Consider the following 18,200-nt stretch of genomic DNA (forward strand, 5'->3'; position numbering starts at 1 on the left):
TCCCTTCAGCTCAGCTATTATTTTCTATTTATAAAATGCACCCCACGGGAATCGGAATCAGACTGGCTAACGAAGGTTCCAGCTGCAAAGTTATCTGGCAGAGCTACACAACAGGACCTGTTAGCCAGTGGTTGCAAACGTGTAAGAAGAACACATTCAAAACAGGAGCACCCCGCCTTCCAGACAGAATGTATTAAGCACCAACATTGCACTCAGCATGATACAGGACATACAATGAAGGCACAAGATAGACATAGAAAAGGCAGAACTAGCTGAGAAGACAGGGGAGAGTGGTAGTCTCTCAATTAGGTTTGGTAAGTACAACCCAACACTTTAAACTGCCCCTGGAAACCCAAAGGCAGCCAGTGCAGATCAATTGAATACGCTCAGGAGAAGATACTCCCTTTACCTGTAGGCCTCTGCATTCTGCACTAGATGATTTTATGTTAATGGTATGAATATTATTTGTACCTGATACTAAAGGCATTTCATAGCCTCGTCTTTTTTATCAGACCCAATGTGAGTTAACAGTTGACAGTTGGGTTCTCAAAGTTTCTGTTGAAGGATGAGGTGTCAAAGACGTTGGTATCAGCTGTGGTTTACAAAAAAAATCAAAGTTCAGTCCTCCTCATTTCAGCCACATCCAGCATCCCTGAGGCGTAAGGCACTGAGTTCAGGTCCCGTTTTGGGAATCATTAGCAATCTGTGACTCTGGGCAGCGAATCAAGTTACAACCTTTATGTCGGATGGACACCCATTTTCTCCTCCCACCCCTCCAGGCCAAAGGAGATTTTGGGTCCTCATTTTTAAACGAGTCTCTCACTCCTCTCTCCAATGCCATGGATGCAATTTTTGCCCCCATGCCCCAGCCAGATGCCCAAGCGTTGAGATCTGCAGCTGCAATTAGTTGCAGAATTCTAGGTACAGATTTTTGTGAGCGCAAATTAGCATCTGCACAGAGGTCCTTTGAGTGTATTTTGGAGGCTCAACATGGAAAAGGGTTCGAATTTCACCAGCTATTACCATGGCCCCCATGCCCCTTGCTGGTCTCACATGGTCTGCCACTTCTCAAGGGCAAAAAGTGGGGAGGGAAATCTCTTAAGAGCTGCTGCCACTGCCTCTTAAAAGTCCCATCTGTCATTACAGAAACTGCTCAGGTGCCACTAATTGCTAAAGAAATGTCAACAAGGCCCAGAGGAAGTTGGAGATGCCTGGGATTAGATAACACGCACTTTGTTGTGAAGAACCAGGGGATGAATGGGGATCACACCTTGTTGCAAAGAAGGTGGACATAATTAGTTTAGTATCAGAGGGGTAGCCGTGTTAGTCTGGTTCTGTAGAAGCAGCAAAGAATCCTGTGGCACCTTATAGACTAACAGACGTTTTGCAGCATGAGCTTTCGTGGGTGAATCTTGCATCCGAAGAAGTGGGTATTCACCCACGAAAGCTCATGCTGCAAAACGTCTGTTAGTCTATAAGGTGCCACAGGATTCTTTGCTGCATAATTAGTTTAGCTATTGTCTGCCATTCAACCCCTTATTGTCTTTCCCAAGCAGCACGAAAAATCTAAAAAAAAATGTACAGCAAAGCGGGAGGTGGGGCCCTGTAATTAGAGATTTAATCCCTTTATGACTCAGACTTGCTTTTCCAGTACAGCTGGATCTCTGGGTGGGAGGGGGGAAAGAAATGGTCAGAATTAGTAAAAGGAAAAACCCACCCAGAGGGTGCATTGATAAAGCTACCTGCGAGGAGCTCCAGGCTGCAAGGCGCTGCTCAAGATGAAGGGGCTTCTGTCTGTTCTGCTGGCTGCCCTTGTGTGCGTGGAGCTAGGTAAGATTCTGCTTTATTAACCAAGCCCTGATTTTGTGGTGGGGTAGGAAGGGTGAATGAAGGGACATCTGTGACAAAATGTCATTGACTTCAACTGCAGAAAGATCTGTCCCTGTGGGAACCTAGAATTCAAGTCATGGGTCATGGCCTGATGTGACAGAAGTGGTCTTTGCAGCCTGCCCAGATGTTTCAGAGCGTCTCTTACAAAAATAGTAAGTTTCAGGCTGGGATCCCTAACCCAGGATAGAGACTTTTAGCAGCTACCAATGGATGTCTCTCCACTGATAGATATTACTTGGCTTTATGTGTGATTTCTTTCATCTGCTCTTGGCTCTGCCTTTGCCATGAGGCCTGATGCTTTAGAGGGTTTGTTGCTCTATCTTGTTCCCACGGGCTGGTGTTGTTCTCGCCTGACACAAACCCAGGAGTCTCTACACTCCTTTACACGCTCTGCTTCAGCTGTCTTCTCCAGCGGCTTGTTTCATGCACCGCGTGTGATTCATAGACACCTGGGCACTTAGAGATGGAAAGGATGGGCTCGGCCACCCAGTCAAGGTCCCCCGGCGGGACTGATTCGCACCACTGCCGTCTGGAGGCTGTTCCCCAGAACAAGAGACCTCAGCATAGGTGTAGTTTGAGTTTTATATTTGGGGAGGAGGCAGCTTCAGTCAGGCCAATGGGGCCATACACAGGGAGGGAGGAGGGAATTCTGCACCTGCCCGAGGCTTGCAATTTGGGGGGCAGCTCCCCCATGTCTCCCTAACTGTACCCAGGCCTTACGGTGGTTTTCAAGATGGCCTGCTGGCATTTCTCTTTGATTCACATCATTCCATTGCATGTCACTGGATGCACCAGCAGCCTGTTCTTCTTGCCACCTCCCTATCAGGGTTGCCTGTGCCACCAGGGATGGGTTATGAGAGCACAGTCCCTGTCGGTCAGGGTGGGTGGCCAAGCAGGAACTGCTATTGTGTCTGGTTGGGTGGGGGAAAAGTCCGATGTGAGCCCGCACAAGGACTTGAGTTGACACAATCCAACTCCCGTTCAGGTCAAGCATGTTCTTCTAAGGGCTGCCTCGCTATGCTGCCATCTCCATCCAGCTCAAGATGATGCCTGGGTTACCACGGGGCACAGAGCAGCGATTCCCTCATTCCCCCCCACATAGGAAACAAACAACCTTATGCAAGCCACATTGTGACTGAATGTGCGACAGTCCCTGTTCTCTGCTCTCCTCGGGGGCTGCCGGCTACCCAGGAACCACAAGCGCGGCCTGCATCTGGTCTTCTCTGCTTCATTGTGACAAGGACACAATGGCCACTTTTTTGTGGTGATGGCTAGGCAAGCCCTGATCGGTGTAATGTTCAGGGGCATTATGGCCCAGATCCCAGCCTGGGAGAGATGAAACCCTCAGGACTTCAGTGAGCGGGAATGCCTCGAGCGAGAACTCCTTCCTGTCAGGGAAAGTCATGTAGCATCTGTACGGCAGCCGGGGCCACCCTGCTGATGGCTGGAGATTTCCATCTGTTCTTATCCAGACTAACAGGAGCCACCATATTGTGTCCCAGGAGCCTTCCTCTTCACTCCCTTCCTCCTCCCGCAGTGGGCTCAGGGGAAGGAGGAGAGTCCAGTTCCCTCCCCTCCTGCGTCTCTCAGAGAAGCCATTGAGCTTTCATCATCTCTATCCGCCCTTCCGGGGTCATGGACCTTCTCAGTCCTTTCTCCCACCCTACAAGGTCCCCTGTTTCTCTTACTCCTGACAGCCTATTTCTCCCTCCCCCGTTCTGGCTCGCCCCCTCCACTTGGCACCCCCATCCCCACTACGGCAAAAGTGTCTCCCATTTGTGGCCCTGGTTTTCTGTGCGTCCCCCCCAGTGCTGGCCCCCCCTTTGTGTATGTGTGTCCCTCCCGTTAAGTTCCTCCTCCCCTATCTGTACGTCCCCTCTCTTTTGCCCCCTCCCTCTTTCCTGGGTAGCCCCTCATTTTGGCTCTCTTTGTTTGCGTTCCTTCTCCATGTTGTTGTTTGAGGGCAGGCAAGGAAATTAGATCTGTGACTGCTTCCCGGGCAGGGAGGAGTATTAGGGGGTGGGGAGACCGGGGGAAGAGGGGTTTGGGGCTTCAGTGAGGGGAGGGGGATGATGATGAGGGGGCTAAATGGGGACGGGTGGAAGGGGAGGGGAGGGGAGAGTTTGAGGTCTCAGGTGAGGGCGGCATGGGGCTTAGGGAGAGTGTGATGGGGTGGGACAGTGGGAAGGGGGACAAGGGGGTGAGTGGCAGGGAATTGGGGGAGAATAGGGGCAGGAGGGCACCTGTCAGCCTCACAGTCTCCTCCTCCATGTGTGTGCCCAGACCTGGGGGGCTCTCGCCCCTCTAGGGGCATCTGAACCCCTCCCTCTCCCTCCCCTGCTCATATGAGCCGGGACATGGGAACCTTGCCCCGCTGGGGGTCTCGGCGCCCCGCTCGCTGCCCTCTGTGTGTGTGCCAGGATGGGGGGCATGTGCCCCTCTACAGGAGCTGGGCTCTTGCCCCTGCCCCGCTCAGGTGACCTGGCTTGGGGTGGGCTTGCCCTTTGGGGAGGCCCCCAATGTGACCCAGGATCCGGGGGAGCCCTGCCCCTTTGGGTGGGGAGCTGAGGACAGGCATCCTTCATGCATATCGCTGGCCTTAAAGCACTCAGGAGGGGGAAGGGAACAGCCACTGAGAAGGAATGGAGCCGTTCCCATGCCTCAGAGCTAGTGTTGCAGGTTGTATCATCTCCCTGGCGAGATCAGCAGAGACCATCCCATTGAGAGGGAAAGGGCCACTTCACACCTTTCAGAGGTGCCTGGGCTGCAGGTGGAGGTGCAGAGGAGCCCTTCCTCTCCAGGGTCTCGTCTTCCTGTTTAAAGGACAGTGCTTCTCAGTGCTCTAAAATCTGCATGCTTGCATGGATTTTCTTGAAATTTGCTGTGCCTCCTGGAAGTGAAAAGTAGGGCTACTGACCCAAATTTGAGGTCAATTGAGGAAGGGGTTCTGCAGATATAAACTCCCTCCCTAGCCCTTTTTCAAAAAGTTCCTAGGGGTGTGTGTGTGTGTGTTGTTTTGGGGGTTTGTTGGGGTTTTTTTATTGCATGGAGCTAGAGATTGACCTACTGCCGCAATGCAGGTCAAAAGTCTCAATCGGTTTTTACCCATGACAATGCATGGCACCCCCCATGTCTTTGGGGCATCTGCACTGTGAGTGGTATTTAAGAACAGGTTCACGTCTTCACTTGCACAGCTGTGCAGTCTGGAAGGATTACAGGGTGCCTGTGCCAATCCATCAAACAAACACGGGAGGTTTCCATGCAGACACTTTAAGCTTGTGTAACCCACAGCCTCCTGGGTGTGGTGTTCTGTCCCATATAGTGGCATCGAGACCACTTAGAGAGAGATAAAATGAGTCTGCTCTACAGCCTGTTGGCTTTTAGCTCATGCGGTAGAGCAGGGGTGGGAAATAATTTCCCCGGGGGGGCCATGCCAGAAGTTTTGGTAAGTTGTCATGGGCTGCACATTTCTACTGTATTAATGGAGAGGGTGCAGGGTCTGGGAGGGAGTTTGGGTACAGGAGGGGGCTCTGGGCTGCTGCAGAGTGTTGGGGTGCAGGAGAGCGTGCGAGGTGCAGGTTCTGACCGGGAGGCACTTACCACAGGCAGCTCCCGGCCGGTGGCGCAGCAGGGCTCAGGCAGGCTGCCTGCATGCTGTGGCCCCATGCCGTTACCGGAAGCGGCTGCTGCTGGCACGTCTCTGCACGCCCCGTGGGGGGAGGGGGGCAGCGGATCTCTGTGTGCTGCCCATGCCTGCAAGCACTGCCCCCACAATCACCGCCCCCGCAACTCCCATTGGCCGATTTCCCGTCCCCGCCAGGAGCACCCAGAGACATGCCAGCAGCATCTGGGCACTTCTGGGAGAAATGTGTTGTTTCGAATAGTCACTACTATAACCTGTAACACTGGGTTTCTGGTATGATCTCAGGTCCCTGAACTTCTATAAACAGAAGGAAGGGATGCAAAGAGATTTCAAGTTTGTCTTCTTCAGGCCACGTCCCTTCATATGCATCCCAGGCATCATTATTGACTCACCTCTGATACTTGTCACTTCAATAATAATTTTGCTTTCCAGAAACAAGCATTTCAGCAAAATAGAATACAATATTTGAACAGAAAAAGGGTTGCGAATTCTAAATCCGTGGGTTTTAGTCCAATGAATAATATCAGAGGGGTAGCCGTGTTAGTCTGGATCTGTAAAAAGCAACAAAGAGTCCTGTGGCATCTTATAGACATATTGGAGCATAAGCTTTCATGGGTGAATTCCCACTTCGTCAGACGCTGAGGAAGTTGGTATTTACTCATGAAAGCTCATGCTCCAATATGTCTGTTAGTCTATAAGGTGCCACAGGACTCTTTGTTGCTTATTCCAGTGAATGTTCATGAATATTTTTGGCAGTATTTGCCCAGTTCTAGTTAGTATAGAAATCATCCTCAGATGATCATCCATCAAGCCACACGTCTTTAAAGAAAACAGCAACAGTGTCAATTTCTGCCTGTGGATGTGAGCAGATGTCTCCCATCGAAGTCAGTGTGAGCTCTGGGCTTACATGTGATGACAGTATCTTGGCCCATCATTTACAGAAATGACACGACAACGGGGTATAACTGTGGGGACCAGCTGCTATTGTTACCTAAGGATGCTGGGTGTGGTTGGAGCGTTCAAATGGCCAGCCTTCATAGAACAACACAGCCGGATCTGAATGCTGATCCAGCAGAGAGCTGCCTGAGATCTGAATGCTGAGCAGAGCAGGGAGCAGCATGTGGTAGCTAGGAGCAGACTTTGCTTTGTTAGGTGAATAATATGCTAAGAAGAAAGGTGTTTATTTGTTTAACACAAGCTCACCTTGTGTTAATGTGGAGGACACCGCAATAACTAGCTGTATCGGCCCTTGTCTACTTGACGTGAGTAAAATCTACATGTTGCAGGTATTTTCTAAGATGCCACCCATCCTGCTGTCCAAGCACCCAATGCAGAGACAAGCGATGGATGATCCATCACTGTCTAAGCTAAGGTGGGCAAAGCTGGTCAGAGCTCATGCCAGTTTGATGCTGTGTGTTCAATAGTGACTTTTGTTGCCTCTACCCGTGACTGTTATGTGTTTTCTATGAACAGTTAGGGTTCAGTCTCTCTCCTGTTCAGAGAGAGGAGTGGCTTTACAGCTCCCACCCTAGCTGATTCCAGATGTTTTAATCTGTGGGTCTCTCTGGAGGACCTTTCCCCCTTTTTCAATAAAGCCCCATTATTTGGCTGTATCTATTTTCATAGGATTATTTCATTCCATTTCCAACCATGCTCTAAACTGCACAGCACCCTGAGCGTCTGGTCAGACAGGGCCCCTTTACAAATAAAACAATAACAATACACTAGTCGTTAGCTTAGCCACCAATATTTGATGACATCTTGCTAACCCAAAGGACATTAATTTAAACGTACGGTGCACGCTGTCAGGGCCTAAATCTTATTGCTATTAAGATCCCTATATACTTCCCCGTTACTGACTCAGAGAAAGGAAAATCCTGTCGTGTTTACTCCGCTGGTAGCTAAGAGGGTAGAAATGAAGGCCACTGGCAGAGCTACTGCTCTAATGCTGAGTTTAGTGCTTTGCTAAATACGGGAGCTGTATAATTTAATTGTCAAAGAGAACAGCCAGAGCACAGTAAGCACTGCAGAGTGACCACCTCTACATTAGAAAGCCTGAGGGAGCAGCTGGGTCCAGTTTTCTAAGGGATCTTTTGGCGGGTCTAACTGGGGTGGAATTAGCTTCCCTTCAGGTTGTTTGGGCTCTGCCCTCATTTATAAAAGCCTCAGGTTAGAAGCTGGGGGCTTGGTTGGTTGGTTGGTTTTCAGAGGGCCCTTCTCCTTAGAGGAAGTTTATCTAGCAAGTGCTTTCCAGAGTTGTTTCCTCCTGGTCGAAGGACTTGCTTCTGGTATAATACTTGTCCTGTGTTTAAATGTTTAACTTTTTTAAATAATGTGAGACCCACTTTTGGATGCGGAACAAACGGCTCAGCACCGAATAGTCCTAGCCTGGGGCCGGCCTGACTTCCCTCAGGCCCACGCAAATCCCATGGGCCTATTCTAGCTCTCCACAATGAGATCTTACCCAGCTGCCCCAAGGATGCTTCTGTGGTCAGCGCTGACCACTGCTTAGCACTGGAGAAAGTGCAAAATAGAACCAGCCCCTGACCCAAAGAGCTTATAGGCTGAGGGTCTGATTCTCACTTACAAGAAGGCTCCTTTATGCTATTTATAAGGTGTCTTTACACCACTCTGGTGCAGACATGCCAAACCCGTGAAAAAAAACACAGAAATTGGGCTTGTTTTTGGCTGAATTGGTTTGTGAGTTGCTTGTTGGCTTGTAGCGTCTTTTTTTTTCTTTTTTTTTGATCGGCTCCCGGCAAGCCGGGGCAATGGGGGGAGAGAGTCAGGGGTGCACAGCTGGCCCCCCCCAGTCCCAGACTGCACGCCGGGGGGGATCGAGGCACAGAGCGTTGGGGATCTTAGGGATTGGCTTGTCCTGGCCTTGTTTTGAAATGGGATTAGCTTGATTTTTGGCTTAGTGTGAAAGTCGGGGGGCTTATTTACCACGCGAGAGTTGGCAACTGCTCTGGAGCTATAAAGGGGATGAGCACAGGGACTCTAGTGTAAATCTAAATCACAATCAGGCCTCAGGAGTGACCAGCCCACCAGTGGAATGATCTCTGTGTAAATCACTTCAGCCTCTCCATTATTCTGGATCTGGTTAGCTGGCTGAGGTTTCTGCCCCTCGGATAACTGTGTGAGACAGGTCGGATTAGCTAATTGTTACACAGCCGACAGACAAACCTCTTCGAAATGATGCTCTCCAAGGGCTGGATTAACCTCTGATACCCGCATGCCTGGAGGCAGTTTAAGAGTAGCCTGGCGTGACACCGAAGACATGGCATGTGGATTTTGCAGCATGCCCCTCCATACATCAGACAAGATGTCTAGGGAACTGCCGGGTCCTGCGGCACCACATTCTGAGAACTACCTTAGGGGAGTGGCGCTAACTAGAGGCGCTAGTGGTTGCCCTAACAGGGGTGATCTGGAAGGGCAGACAGCACCTGTTGCTCCCCATTTTGCAACCCCGTTTTGTTCCTCTTTGCAGCCCACGCCTTGCAGTGTTACACATGCCTGGAGCCGATGAGCGCCTCCCTATGCATGACCATCAGCAACTGCTCCACGGATGACGTTGTGTGCAAGACAGTAATGTACTCCCGAGAGGAAGGTAAGGAAGAGACTCCCGGAGGGAGAAGCCTGTGCTCAAATGTAGGGAAGGGAAGAACGTCCATCCAGCCCCAACCCCAGGGATCAGAGTTCCCCTGGGATTGCTAGCGATGGACCCAGGCTGCAACACGGGTACTTGGGAGCAGTGGATCCTAGTCTTGGCTCTGCCATTGACTCAGTTGGACTCACGTTGGGTGAGGTCCAGATCCACACAGGCACTTAGGCATTGTTACGCTCAGCATCACGGCGCGTAACTTTTAGTGCCCTGGCAAATCACAGGAACAGTCCTGGGAGCCACGAAGCCTGAGTTAGGGACCTAGGCTCCTGTACAATGAATAGGGAGAGACAGCCACCTTAGACTGCGATTCACAAAAGCCGGCACGCTAGGTGGGGACACACCTCTAGCCAATGGGAGAGGCTGATTTGCTAAGTCCCACCCCTCTCAGCAACAGGGGCAGGGAGGCATCTCTGTCTGCTAGTGATTTGCAAATGGGAACCAACTGCAGCTTAGGCTCGGGGGGGGGGGGGGTGGTTCTTGCAGGAATGGGTTAGGTGCCTGCTCTGTGCCACACAAAGCATCAGGTGGTTAGAGCACTTGCCTGGGCATATGGGAGACCCAGGTTCAATTCCCCTCTCTGCCACCAGGGGAGAAAGGTCTCCCACCTCTCAGACGATGCTCTAACCCCTGAGCTCTGGGGCATCCCAACAGGGACAGCGTCAATCTCCCCTGTTGTGGATAAATAATGAAAGAGTGACGGGAGCTGGTGGACTGGAGCCTACGTCTCCCACCTCCCTGGTGGGTGCCTGAATCACTGGGCTCTTAGGAGCCTAAACTGGACCCCGTGACTTCAGAGCATTCTTGGCACCTCTCCGGACGGGGCCTGCATTGGCCCATAGCTGAGCTTTGCCTAGTAAGGAGACACTTTTCCAGAGAGAGGAGATGGGGCACAGGGATACCTGCTGCGCTAGGATTGGCAGCGATTAGAGATGGGATGTCGTATCTGCAGGGAGACAGGTGACACACAATGCACCCAGGCTTAGGTAAAGCCAGGGGCATGCGCCAGGTATCCCTGCTTAGCTTGTGGCTGACCTAGTGGTGTACGTTCACGGAGCCAGAGGGAGACACGCAGGAAGGACACCAGAGATGGGTCAGCGCCCAGAGAGCCAGAGATAGACCCCCAAGGAACGTATGTAGGGCATTCTCTACATAGGAGACCAGCAAAAGGTTGGTTTGTTTTAGCTCCCAGCTAATCCAACCCCTGAAGCTTTTTGGAATTGGAGCTGGAATCCAATGGGATAGATGTTCAGTGCTCCCCACAGGGCTGGAACTTGCCCCCACCCCAATCCTCCCTTTAATACCCTTTTCTTCTCTCTTGCTTTGAAATGTTGTAGTTTACCCCTTCGTGGGCGACTCAACCGTCATCAAGTCGTGTGCTCAGAAATGCATCCCGTCCGACGTGGATGACATCGGGAGCTCTCGCCCCACCTTCTGCTGTAACTCTGACTTGTGCAACGTGGATGGGGCGGTCAGCATACAAATCAGCTACGTGGTGATGGGGATTTCAGCTAGTTTCCTGTGCGTCCTCCTCAGAACTGGGCTGTGAGGAGCCAGGCAGGTGAAGCCTTTACTCCCGGAGCACCACCCAACAAGCCACAAGCCCCTCTTGGCTGCGCTTGCCATCTGCATTCCCAATGGGTGGCCTTGGACACTTGTAGGAAGATGCTTCCTCACTTTCTTAGACACGCTGGCCTCTTGGAAAGATGTTATCTCTGCATTCCTGTCCCTGTCGATAAAGGGACCTGGCTCAGGAATGCCCAGTTTCTACCAGCTCCTTGCTAAATTAAATTCAATGCTAATCTGTAGTGGAATGTCTTTGTTGTGTCAATTAGTTGCGGAAAATACCACGGCACACCCAGTTACTCAAGGCCGAACTATTCGAATTAAGTGCATGACCATTGTGACCAACACCCCTAGCAAATGGCTATTTCACACGCCCCTGTTCTACAGACATCATTGCTAAACAACCAGTCTGGGGTGAAATTCACCTGAATGCAGTGAGCCAGTGCAACCCCTCAGCACGGTAGCTTTTGTGCTGGCCCTTTACACAGAGTAAATTTCATTCTCAGTGCATGATGAGTAAGGGGGTCTTTGGCCTAGCTCTGAAGGACATGGCAGGAGTCTAGACTTGATGTGTCAATGATCTGATCTAGGTGGGTGAAATTCTTCTGTGCTTTTGTGTCCCTGTTTAAGAGGAATAATAATGAGCAGGAATTAATTGCTTAATCAACTGTAATAATTAAAGTTATTTATAGGTCAACTTTTCTCTGCTGAAATCTACTAGAGGATTCCTTTTTGACCTTCAATTCTGGCTTGAAATGCTATTTAGGCAACAAGTGAAGGGAGTTCCATCTCAGTTCTAAGCTGCGCACTCTGCAGCGCGTGCATAAGACTTTGTGGGACTTAAGCAATGCGGTTAAGTGCTTTGCTGAATCAGGGCTTTATTTCAGAGTCTGGTTTGGGAATGCCTGACATTGTTGTCTCTTTCTTTATCTCCATCTCTGCTCCCTCCCAGTCCCTTAGCTCTGACCTCATCTGTCCTCTCAACAGAGCTGGTGGGACAAGAGCCTTCTCCCCTGCAGCTGATGCCTTGCCTTCTCTAATAGCTTCCTACCATCTCAGGGTTGGAAAGGACCTCAGGAAGTATTTAGTCCAACCCCCTGCTCAAAGCAGGACCAAAGCAGGACCCAGACAGATTTTTACCCCAGCTCTCTAAATGGCCCCCTCAAGGATTGAACTCACAACCCTGGGTTTAGCAAGCCAATGCTCAAACCACTGAGCTATCCCTCCCCGTTAATGTCAAGTATCCATTGAAAAAGGTCCCTTTCCCTGGCCTCTCCTCCCTCCCCAATTTATTGGGAACAGTTATTTAATTCCTTAGTACGTGGTGAGGAAAGAGCAGGCATGAATGATGGGCTTCAAAATAAAGCAATGGCAATGGATCGCATTAACTCATGAGCCAGTGGCAGTGCCCTGCATTGACGCTCGTGGGTTGGTCGGTGCACACCCCTTTCACTCCAGAGGAGTTCCCTCCAGTTAAGGGCTGAGGGAAAGTCTGCACTGCCATGGCCCATCTGCTAGGTGACATTCATCCTTGTGCTGCGAGCCTGCCCAAGGGCGAGGCACAACTTGAGTCCGATTGAAGTCTATGGGGGACTCGAGTGGTGGTTAGACATTGTTCTGGCTTCTCTGCATGGGGTGAATTTCCCCCCTGGTGAATGCTGCCCTGGGAAGGATGGCACCTATAAATTGTACAGCGCCTCACACAGTGGAGGAATGACAATAATAAATTAATAATATTATCCCCAGGGAGGGAGGCTTCATTCCCAGAGAAGATTCAGTAAATAATGGGAGAGTTGGGCAGAAGGGATGGAAACAGGCCAGACTGATTGTGAGAATGGACAGATCCAGCCAGGAAACAAGAGGAAGCTCCAGAAATTGAGAAACACCATGCAGAGGGGGCACTTATTGCTCAGTCATCATGTATCTCCCTAGTGAGTCTCAGGGTAGGTCTGGTGGGTAGTGATCGATCTATCGGGGATCAATTTATCATGTCTAGTGTAGGCACGATAAAATCGATCCCCCGATCGCGCTCCCCATCGACTTCGGAACTCCAGTTTGCAAGAGGCGGAAGTGGAGTCAATAGGGGAGTGGCAGCAAGCGACTCACCGCCGTCCTCACAGCCAGGTAAGTTGACCCAAGATACGCCAACCTTAGTTACGCTATTCACGTAGCTGAAGTCGGCGTATTTTAGGTCGACACCCCCCCGCCCGCCCCGCCCAGTGTAGACCAGGGCTTAGTGTAAGGAGCACCCAGGAAACTGGCATGCTTCCAGTTTGTCTAACTTCAATGTTGCTGACCTTTCAGCTTTCCAGTGCAGGAGAACGTCCATGAGTGGATCATGGTGCTTGTAAGAAACAGATAGGGGAGAGACAGCAGGATCAAGAGACAGCCTTGGTAGGGTAACCTGAGAGGCACAAGTCTGGGACTTTTCAGCTTGGAAAAGGGACGATGAAGAGGGGATATAACAGAGGTCTATAAAACCTTGACTGGTGTGGAGAAAGTGACTAAGGAAGTGTTAAAGCAGCAAAGAGTCCTGTGGCACCTTATAGACTAACAGAAGTTTTGGAGCATGAGCTTTCATGGGTGAATACCCACTTCGTCAGATGCATGTGACCCTAGTTAGGGATGCAGCCCCATGCTCTGAGTGTCCCTAGCGTGTTTGCCAGAAGCTGGAAGTGGATGACAGGCGATAGATTACTCGATGATTCCCTGTTCTGTTCATTCTCTCTGAAGCACTTGGCATTGGCCACTGTCGGAATACAGGATCCTGGTTTAGATGGACCATTGGTCTGCCTCAGTATGGCCGTTCTTATGTTCACAAGAGTCTGTGACAGCAGCAGGATTTATGTCCTCTGAGTCAGGTGTTCCTGTTCAAAAAATCACTTGTGAAAAGAGCCGGTTGGGAATTTTTCGACAAATTGTTTTTTCACCCCCAAAACGCTGATTTGTGAAACTTCACAAAATGGGATTGGTTTTCGCGAATCTCCCACCTCCAACTATTTTGGAAAGAAAGTTTTGAAATTGTAAAAACATCCTGTTTTGACATTATTGAACTAGAAATTCTGGGTTTGTTGCGTCAAAGCGAATTTTAGTTTAACTATTTTAATAAATTTAGACGCCAAGAAAAAAATGGTTGCAATCAAAATGAAATGCTTTGAAATTATTGACACAAAACGTTTTGATTGACCCAAAACAAAATCATTTTCAGATTTTTGGTACATGAAATTTTCTGAGATTTTGACATTCCTTCCTGATGCAGGACAGGAAGTTTTTTTGATACCTTGAAAAATTTCACATGATGGGAAAACCATTTCCTGTCCACTTCTACTTATAAGCTTATGAAACATGATAATTTAAGGCCACATTTCTGAAACTATTAAAAGCTAAGCCCCCTTCAGGAAAATAAAACCAAATTTGTCCTTCTGAAAAAAGGTCAAAATTTCTCAATTTGTATACATCTTCTGTGTTCCTTCATGCCCCTAATTTGGGAAATATTGGTGTAGACCATCATAATATCATCCTTCCTCTCCTTTCTTACCTGCTTTGATGAGCAGTGAAATAATGAATAAAATGGGAGTTAAAATAGCATCTCTGGCATCTAATAGCACTCATTGAAAGCTATTGTTTCAGGCACTCTGCAAACTCAGGCAGACGTTGCTGCATCAGTTAAACTTGTGTCACATTTTGAAGGTTTTTTTCACAGCCATAAGACTAATTATGTTTTGACTAAAATGAAAACTGACTCTGGAAAACAATAGAGGTCTCTCCATACTGCATCCTTGGCAAGAGCTTCAGTTTGTTCCCCAGGCTTTGGGAAATACTGATTTAAAATGAGATATACCAAATAGACCTCCTTTTCTGAGGTGTGCAGTTAAAATGCTCAGTTGAGGAGTCCGGTCTGCAAAATTGCACAGAAAAAAGAATTATGTTCAGAAATGCACCTGCAGCATCAGTGCAAGTGGCAGTTCTCTGCACGTGCTCTTTTGCACACTTAACTTCCCGCTTGCACGCCACAGCTCATGCAACACGTTTCCCACTGAGCTAAGTGGTGTTTACATGCAAATCTCATAATATTCCTTTGCAGCATTAATATAGCTCGTGTCTAAGTCCATTTGGTGATCTCAACGCTGTGGGGTTCTCATCCACCGTTTATAGATGGGCAAACTGAGGCATGCAGCAACTTGCCCAAGGTCACTAGCAGTCAGGAATAGAACCCAGGCCCACCTCAGCTCTAACCACTACACCCTGCTGCCTCTCCCTAATAGGTACAGGTGCATAGTGGAGCGATTCTATACAGCAGCCCTGTATTCTGTCTAGCGCTGTTTCTGTACTTTGACATGTCTCCAGAACACCCACCGCTTGGCTTATCTGAAGCTGTTTAACTGCTGCCCTTCACTGAAGAACACGAGCGCCTTCTGGGTAAAATCAGTAGCAATGGGGACGTTCCTAATGGAGCCTCTGGGGTCTGGTGCCTGGTTTAGATTTTATTATTTTCTCCCCTTTTATAAAACCCTGAACCTGTTGGACACATCTAATCACCCCAGGCCCAGACCTGGCTCGGACATCACGGCAGAGGATGCTCTGAGGGTCTGCCTGGGTGTGTCCTTATTGCACTTTGCACTGAGGATATTCTACATGCCAGCCTGCCCCTCCTCTCGCAAATCGAGCCCTTTAAAGGACAGAGGTGAGGCTGTTACTGCCGCAGGTGTCCCCTCTCCCCCCAAGCTAGAATTCCCTGGGCAATCCCCATCCCCAGACCACAGGGAGATTACAGCCCCAGCGAGGATGGAGCAAAAGGCAGCAAAGATTGTATCAAGCCGGAAGATCACAGCGAAGGGGTAATGTCTTTGTGGTTGCACAACTGGAGACTCGGACGGGATCTCATGGAAATTTTCAAAAACTGGAACCAATAGGCAGGGTCATAATACAAACCCAAGGGATTCAGGAGCGAAGCAGGAATTCGGGCAAAGGGGAGCAGAAATGATGCAGGAGGGTGATTGATAGAGCTTGGATTTTGCAGTTGGGATTGGTCCTGCTTTGAGCAGGGGGTGGGACTAGATACCTCCTGAGGTCCCTTCCAACCCTGATATTCTATGATTCTATGAACTGCCAGAAGCTGGGACAGGATGTCAGGGAATAGATCACTTCAAATTGCCCTGTTCTGTTTCTTCCCTCTGAAGCACCTGGCACCGGACACCATCAGGAGACAGGATGCTGGGCTAGAAAAACCATTGGTCTGACCCAGTATGGCTGTTCTTTTGTTCTTATATTCATTAAGTAATTCCAATCCCTCCTTGGTGTTTGCACACTCAAAGACCAGAGGCAATTATAGAGTAGCCATGGAGCTGTCACTACTTTGACAAGCTAGATACAACTAGTTTCTTATCTTTCTAATCATTCCGTCATAAATGCTTTACTTGCGGGAACTCCCTCCAGTTTGTCAATATCTTTTTGTTATCATTGGTGTTATGGCAGTGTCCAGAGAGTCTGGGTGACAGGCTGACAGTATCCTGTAATATCCTGAACAAACCTTATGGACTTACGATAAACTTTATTGAATTCAGTTAAACCTTAGTGACTTAGGGTTTACTCCTTTGGAGTTCACTGTATTACAAATGCAAATAGTGGTGTATTGAGATTGCATGGAATTTCTTGAGCAGAATGACAAGATTTATGCAATCTCTGGAGGTATGCGGCAGTTCAAAGGTCTTTTTGGAACAATACCCGTGAAGGGGATTTCCTTAGGAAATACCCTGAGGTGAGGGGAATGCAAATTCTTCCCCTCCAAAGCCAACTCTTTGAAGATATGCCTTGAGGAAAGTGGCCCATTGTGATCTAATTACTTGCTTCTGGGAACTCCAGATCAAAGCCTCCTGATCTGTATAGAAAGGAAACTGAACATAGTATGAACATGCTTGTTCTGAGCTGAAGCTTTGGTAAACTTGTATCCACAAGGATGCCCCTAGGGTGGGTATTAACACACTGCACTGGCCACCACCAGAAGACAGGACACTGGGCTAGATGGACCATTGGTCTGACCCAGTATGGCCATTCTTATGTTGCTATGCTGGAGGCCAAACGAGAGGTGGGATGAATTCTGGATGAGAAAAGCCACATTCATGGGACTGAGTGATGAGCTAGCCCCAGCCCTGCGGCGCAAGGACACGAGAATGAGAGCTGCCCTGTCTTTGGAGGAGCACGTGCACTGTGGAAGCTGGCTACTCCAGACTGCTACCAATGGGTCACTAACCAGTTCGGAGTGGGAAAGTCGACATGTGTTGCCGGAAGTGTGCAGGGCCATTAATCGCATCCTGCTCTGAAAGACCATGACTCTGGTGTGTGACATTGTGGATGGCTTTTCACAAATGGGCTTCCCTGACAGCGGAGGGGTGATAGCTGGCAGGCATATTCCAATTCTGGCATCAGATCACCTAGCCACCGAGTACATTAATCGCAAGGGGTATTTCTCAATGGTTCTCCAGGCACTTGTGGATCACCGTGGGCATTTCACAGACAGTAACGCAGGCTGGTCCGGAAAGGTGCATGACACACACATCTTTCGGCACACTGGCCTGTTCAGGAAGCTGCAAGCAGGGACTTTCTTCCCAGACTTTCTTCCCAGGGACTTTCACCATAGGGGAAGTCGAAATGCCCATTGTGATCCTGGGAGACGCTGCCTACTCCTTAATGCCGTAGCTCATGAAGCCATACCCGGGGCACCTTGATAGCAGCAAGGACCCGCTCAACAGCAGGCTGAGCAAGTGCAGAATGACTGTTGAGTGCGCTTTTGGCTGTTTAAAGGCCTGCTGGTACCGCCTATATGGGAGGCTGGACATGGCCAATGACAATATTCCTATGCTTATAGCTGGCTTGTGTGCTGTACGCACCATAATATTTGTGAAAGCTTCACTCAGGGCTGGACTGCAGCAGCTCAGCTCCTGGAGGCTGAATTTGAACAGCCAGAGAGCAGGGCTATTAGAGGGGCCCAGCGCAGGGCCATAAGGATCAAGGATGCCTTGAGGCTGCAATCTGAAGCTGAAAGCCACTAATAATTTTGTTGCTATGCTCGGGAGTGCAGTGCTTGCAATGCTAGGAGGTGATTGTGATTGGTGCAGACGATGCACTGTGAAGGTTTAAGAAAACCGCCTGTGGCTTTGCAGGGCTCTGTTTACTATCAATTAATGGAATAAAGATGCTTTCAAACCAAAACCATTATTTTATTAAACAACAACAACAACCGGAGGAGAGAGACAAACAAAAAATCACAACAGCACTGTGGGGGATGGGAGAAGGGAGGGTCTCAAGAGGAGGTGGGGTCCCGGGGCGGTGAAAGATTTGTGTATGTCCAGGGATCATATGCAACCTTGTCCTTTGGAGTACAGTGCAGCGAGCACTGTACTTCAGCAGGGCCAAACTGCAGAGGGCTGGGTGTTGAGT

The 18,200-nt window shown here is 49.4% G+C and overlaps 1 protein-coding gene across 2 annotated transcripts; it reads left to right on the forward strand.

The window, feature by feature from the left end:
- Window positions 1-229: 229 nt before the first annotated feature.
- On the forward strand, window positions 230-10,882 carry LOC123362493 (ly6/PLAUR domain-containing protein 2-like). Of its 2 annotated transcripts, none has more exons than XM_045002834.1 (3): window positions 230-314; window positions 9,024-9,143; window positions 10,535-10,882. In XM_045002834.1, exons 2-3 carry the CDS (start codon window positions 9,059-9,061, stop codon window positions 10,744-10,746), a joined length of 297 nt encoding a protein of 98 aa, XP_044858769.1. In that variant the 5' UTR covers window positions 230-314; window positions 9,024-9,058; the 3' UTR covers window positions 10,747-10,882. The 2 variants fall into 2 exon arrangements, with proteins under 2 accessions (XP_044858769.1, XP_044858768.1); XM_045002833.1 differs by lacking the exon at window positions 230-314 and adding an exon at window positions 6,593-6,795.
- Window positions 10,883-18,200: the final 7,318 nt, after the last annotated feature.

This window comes from Mauremys mutica, chromosome 2 (genome assembly GCF_020497125.1).
Source record: "Mauremys mutica isolate MM-2020 ecotype Southern chromosome 2, ASM2049712v1, whole genome shotgun sequence".
Lineage (NCBI taxonomy): Eukaryota > Metazoa > Chordata > Testudines > Geoemydidae > Mauremys > Mauremys mutica.